The sequence below is a fragment of the Etheostoma spectabile genome, chromosome 13 (assembly GCF_008692095.1).
Source record: "Etheostoma spectabile isolate EspeVRDwgs_2016 chromosome 13, UIUC_Espe_1.0, whole genome shotgun sequence".
In the NCBI taxonomy this organism is placed as follows: domain Eukaryota; kingdom Metazoa; phylum Chordata; class Actinopteri; order Perciformes; family Percidae; genus Etheostoma; species Etheostoma spectabile.
This window is the reverse complement of record NC_045745.1, coordinates 1,694,714-1,700,713: the sequence shown is the minus strand read 5'-3', so window position 1 is coordinate 1,700,713 and position 6,000 is coordinate 1,694,714. Positions and strand designations below refer to the sequence as shown.

At 44.3% G+C, this 6,000-nt stretch overlaps 1 protein-coding gene across 2 annotated transcripts in view; it reads left to right on the top strand.

Moving 5' to 3' along the window:
• Window positions 1-6,000, top strand: part of opcml (opioid binding protein/cell adhesion molecule-like) — a 408,666-nt gene that overhangs the window by 391,660 nt on the left and 11,006 nt on the right. For both annotated transcript variants that reach the window (XM_032534319.1, XM_032534318.1), the window contains 2 exons: window positions 5,123-5,260; window positions 5,635-5,755. In XM_032534319.1, coding sequence (XP_032390210.1) covers window positions 5,123-5,260; window positions 5,635-5,755 — 259 coding nt within the window. The remainder of the gene's footprint in view (window positions 1-5,122; window positions 5,261-5,634; window positions 5,756-6,000) is intronic.

The following is a 6,000-nucleotide window of genomic DNA, read 5'->3' as shown; positions in this document are numbered from 1 at the left end:
TAACAAAGTAGAGGCTTGGAAATTTACTGAAAGTATAAAAGTAAAAGTAGCCTTGCAAATGAACCATTTCTTATGCAAAGCTACCTGGACCAGACACATGTTACTAGAGAGCACATTGAGAAACTTCAGTGGACATGGTGAAAAGCCATTTAACATTTAAAGGAATCTACATGTACGTTTGTGTGCTCAAATGTGGCTTCAGGAAAGAAAATAAAGGATGAAATATGACTGACTAAACAGACATTAATGAAGAAGTTCCCCAGCACAATGGCAAGGAGTCATTCTTGATGTCTACTGTCACAAACCTCTCTCGCAGATAAGGCCAAGGATGATGGGAATGACTTGCTGCTTGTCTGCTGAATCTCTGTTTTCTTCATTTTCAGTCATGGGACCATCCATACAACTATGTGCTAACGTTACCGCCATCGAGCCACAATGATATGCCGCCGAATCTGTCAAGTCGTCTTGTAGTGGTGCGAAAGTGCAACGTATATTCCCATCCAATTAGATTTAATTTTTTGTTGATGATTCGAAAAATAATAACAGTAACTCCAGTGAAATGATTGTAAACTTGTTAGTTAGGACTAGATTAAGACCTTATTTAAAGCTGATTCTGGTTTCCAACTTGACAAACAACAGAATCACTAGCTAACTTACTTTAAATATGCAAGAACTATAGACCAATACGACAACAGGCTTTAATGAACTAACAACATAAGTTATAAGACTTACAGTCACACACAACCTATTGTAAAAAAACTAAAGTGACAAACCAATTTGTTAAAATGTCAGGAGTAGAAATTACCGATCTTAAAAAGTCGCCACAAAATAAATAGTAAAGTAAATTAAAAATATAGATACAAAAAAGTATTTGTGCTTTGTTACTTCCCATCTCTGAAGACCAGTCTTTAGGTCTAAAAGTGAATCATCTTAGTCTGAAATTCGCATTACACACATTACAGCTGACATACAGTGGTGTGAAAAAGTGTTTGCCCCCTTCCTCATTTCCTGTTCCTTTGCATGTTTGTCACACTTAAGCGTTTCGGAACATCAAACCAATTTAAACAATTGTCAAGGACAACACAAGTAAACACAAAATGCAATTTGTAAATGAAGGTGTTTATTATTAAAAGGTGAAAAAAAATCCAAACAATCATGGCCCTGTGTGAAAAGGTTATTGGCCCCCTTGTTAAAACATATTATAACTGTGGTTGTCCACAACTGGAGTCAATTTCTCTAGCCACACCCAGGCCTGATTATTGCCACACCTGTTCACAATAAGGCATCACTTAAATAGGAGCTGCTTGACACAGTAAGGTCCACCAGAAGATCCTTAAAAGCTACACATCATGCCGAGACCCAAAGAAATTCAGGAACAATTGAGAAAGAAAGTAATTGAGATCTATCAGTCTGGAAAGGGTTATAAAGCCATTTCCAAAGCTTGGGAATCCAGCGAACCACAGTGAGAGCCATTACCACAAATGGCGAAGACATGGAACAGTGGTGAACCTTCCCAGGAGTGGCCGGCCGCCCAAAATACCAAGAGCCGCGACGACTCATCCAAGAGGTCACAAAAGACCCCACAACAACGTCCAAAGAACTGCAGGCCTCACTTGCTCAGTTAAGGTCAGCGTTCATGCCTCCACCATCGGAAAAGACTGGGCAAAAATGGCCTGCATGGCAGAGTTCCAAGGGGAAAACCACTGCTGAGCAAAAAGAACATCAAAGCTCGTCTCAATTTCTCCACAACACATCTTGAAATCCCTAAGCTTTAGAGACAACATTCTGTGGGACCGATGAGACAAAAGTGGAACTCTTTGGAAGCTGTGTGTCCAAGTATATCTGGCGTAGAAGGAACACTGCATTTCTAAAAAGAACGGGAGGAAATGAGGAAATTAGAAAAGAGTTTGGGCAGAACATGCTGGGGACGTCTGGAGAGGGCTGCAGAACACTCCGGCCCCGGCCAAGCTTGGGAAGAAGCCAAGCCGGAGGAGACAAGGACTGGGCAGATGAGCTGAATCTGTTTTTTAACAGATTTGACTGCCTCCTGCCTCCTTTCACACCCCCAGCCCCTCTTTCAAACCCCTGGCCTCTCTCCTCCCCCCCTCCCCTCAGCCTGCCACCTTCAACGACCCGCATCAGCAATGAACCACCAGCCCGCTCCTCCCCCCTCTCCCCGCTCATCAGTTCACACCCTCTCCCCTCCCTGAGACCTCACCTCCTACCATCCACACCCCAGCATCCTCACCCACTTCCATAACAGATGATCAGGTGAGAAGTCAATGAAGAGCTCAAGGCAAGGAAGGCCCGGGCCCGGACGGCATCAGCCCAAGTCTCCTCAGGACTGTGCTGACCAGCTCTGTGGTGTGTTCAGGCACTTATTCAACTGAGCCTGAGCCTGGAGAAGGTCCCAGCCCTGTGGAAGACCTCCTGTGTGGTCCGGTTCCAAAGTCACCGCGACCCAAGGAGCAAACCACTTCAGGCCTGTTGCCTGACTTCTCACCTGATGAAGACATGGAGAGGATCATCCTGCGTCACCTCGGACCCCTGGTGGGCACACAGCTGGACCCCTGCAGTTTGCTTACCAGCCTGGGATTGGAGTGGACGACGCAGTGATTACCTGCTGCACAGATCGCTGCTTCACTGGAGGACAGCGGGAGCAATGTGAGAGTCATGTTCTTCGACTCTCCCAGTGCTTTTAACACCATCCAGCCTGCTCCTCAGAGTGAAGATGGAGAGTGCCGGAGTGGACAACAACTCTGGCTGCATGGACTACGGACTACATCACCAACAGACACAGTATGTGGGCTCCATCACTGTGTGTGCTGACGTGGTGCACTGCAGCACAGGTGCCCCTCAGGGTACGGTGCTCCCTCCTTTTCACCCTATCACACTCGGACTTCACACACAACACCACCCACTGCCACATCCCGAAGTTCTCTGATGACACAGCGTGTGTGGTTGTGTCTCTGAGGGGAACGATCTGGAATACAGGTCGGTTATCAAGGACTTTGTCAGCTGGTGTGAGCTCAACCAGCTTCAGCTTAAACACCAGCAAGACAAAGGGATGATAGTCGACTTCAGGAGGAAAACATCCCCTTCTCACCGGGGAGATCCAGGGATTGGACATTGATGTAGTGGAGAGCTACAATCTGGGTGACCTAAACAATAAACTGAACTGGACTGATAACACCAAGCACTCTACAAGAAGGGCCAGAGTCGCCTCCATCGCTGAGGAGACTCAGGTCCTTTGGAGTGGTAGGACTCTCCTCAGGACCTTCTATGACTCTGTGGTGGCCTCTGCCATCCTTACGCTGTGGTTCTGGGAGGGGGGCGATCGGACGGGACAGGAGCAGACTCAATAGACTGATCCGGAGAGCGAGCTCTGTCCTGGACTGTCCTCTGGACCCATAGAGGAAGTAGGGGAGAGGGGGGTTAGCCAAGCTGACATCCATCATGGACAACACCTCTCACCCCCTACATGACACTGTGGGGTCCCTGAGCCGCTCCTTCAGCAGCAGAATGATACACCCACGGTGTAAGAAGGAGAGGTACCGCAGGTCCTTCATCCCGGCGCTGTCAGACTCTACAAACATGCTCTACCTGATAGTGTTGTAGTTTCTGTTCCTGTTTTTCTCCATCTACATCACACACTTTCTGGTTATCTTTAATATTGGTATTTATATTATTTATTACAAGTATACTTTTCAATATTTTGGTCTCAGGTAAATAATTTAAATTATGCTACCGACTCTGCTTCTTTGCTCTAATTCACATTCAACTTAACTTAATTTTTAACGTCACTACACCGCAAATGTTTCTCTTATCATGGCAACCGCACTTAAAATTCCTTTGTTTGACGGCATTTTACTTACTCAGTCACCATTTTCATTGTCTATTTCTTGCCTGTATTTCTTGCCTTGTATTTCTTGCCTTGTATTTTTTCGGCTTACTGTTGTGTGTATTGTGTTTTTTTCTGTTTTTGCTGGTGCTGCTATGCTGCTACTTGTAACGACAGAATTCCCCGTCGTGGGATAAATAAAGTATAATCTAATATTAATCTAACAACATATACCAACAGTAAAATATGGTGGTTGTGGTGATGGTTGGGCTGTTTTGCTGCTTCAGGACCTGGAAGACTTGCCGTGATAAAAGGAACTATGAATTCTGCTGTCTACCAAGAGGCGCCCTCTGATGTAGTCAGACGTAGTAGTTTTGACTACACTACTAAGGAGGCAGGTGGTGGTGAATGGGTCAAACAAACACATTCACCCGGGAGACTGGGCGCACATATGAAAGTAAAGGCCAAGTTTTTTATTCTTAGAGTCATGTCAAATTTAGTCTATATCAAAGTTTTATTTTTTCGGGATTGTTTTGGTGCCGCCGGAAATTCTACCAAATGTCCCTCATTTTAAGGCCGGATATCCGTGACCTTCCTCTTCCTCTGTGTTGGTGTTCTAACCTCCGGTGGATTTATGAGGACTATGGTTAACTTCTCCTCAGATCTCTGCAGGGTTTATCCAGACAGCTAGCTAGACTATCTGTCCAATCTGAGTTTTCTCTCACACAACTAAAACTACTTTTGAACGTACACAAGTTCCACCAAAACTAGTTCCTGCAGCTGCACCATGGCTCAGTGCGCAGCATAGCCCCACCCTAGATGACAATGTGATTGGTTTAAAGAAATAGCAATAAACCAGAGCATGTTTTTCTATTCAAGAATGCTATGTGGATTAGCTAGATCCTTCACCGTTGGGCTGTGGAGGAGGGTCTGGCAATGGGAGACTACATTCAGCGTGACATGTGTAACCGGAAGTGAAGTTACGTCTAAATTTAACCCAAACCACCATCCAAGTTGTTTTTGTTCAACTTTTACATAACCAAACTGTGATGGTTCACAACATTAACGGCGTGTTTCAAACCACAACCGTTATGTTTACAAATGAGGACTGAAAATGCTCCTGTGGGTCATTTTCCAGACCTATATCAGGGTATGGTTTTCAAGCCTTGTTGGAATTTATAAAGTAGAAATTCCATCAAGGTGAGTACAGCTCACTTATATAGCAATGCTATGACTTCTTTACTAATACATTTCTTCCTTTCTTTCTTTCCCTCTTCACAGGGACTCATAAATTTGTGACAGAGGGGGAACATCTGGAGCTGACAGCCATCACCAAAGAGCAGTCAGGAACGTATGAATGCATCGCTTCCAATGACATTTCAAACCCTGATGTCAGGACAGTGCAAGTGGCAGTCAACTGTAAGGGCCAATAACACATTCATCACATTCATGGTGGAAACCTATGGGGGACATAATCAGGACAGATACATCCTTAAATAAAGCATGATTGTTTTGTTTTTACCATTTTACCATTTACAATGCAAGCAACTGTGACTGAATTATAAAGGGATTATAAAATGTTTTACACAGCTTTCTGTCTTTGGAAGATATATTGTATAGTTTGTTTCGGGTTGAGTGAGGGTTCAACTGGATGCCGTCCCAAAACAATGTAAAAATGTTCATTGTTGTGTGAAATGAGCAAAAATAGGACCATGAAGCAACCTAAAACACCAAGCAATGGTGTTAATTTCCCTAAATGAGGACATTGTAAAATATATGATTTTGTTTTATAGATCCTCCCTTCATATCCAAAGCCAGGAGTACGGGGACTCCAGTTGGACAAAAAGGAGTCCTGCAATGCGAAGCCTCTGCTGTCCCGAGGGCAAATTTTGAGTGGTACAAAGAAGACCGCAGGCAAGTTTCTCTTCTGAGCTCAGTGATTCCTACAGGCTTGGGATTGTTTGTAGTCAGTATTACAGACACCCATAGACATGCATTGTGCTGCAGGGTGGGGACTTATTTTATTTTGAAATAAACCCTACTGCCTCATCTTTGCTGATAAGTGTTTGTGCCTTTAACACATATCCCTGTTTAAAATAAGATTGTGTTCCATGATGTAATGAGATAATCCTTTATGCCCTTCATTTGTCTTCTCTCTA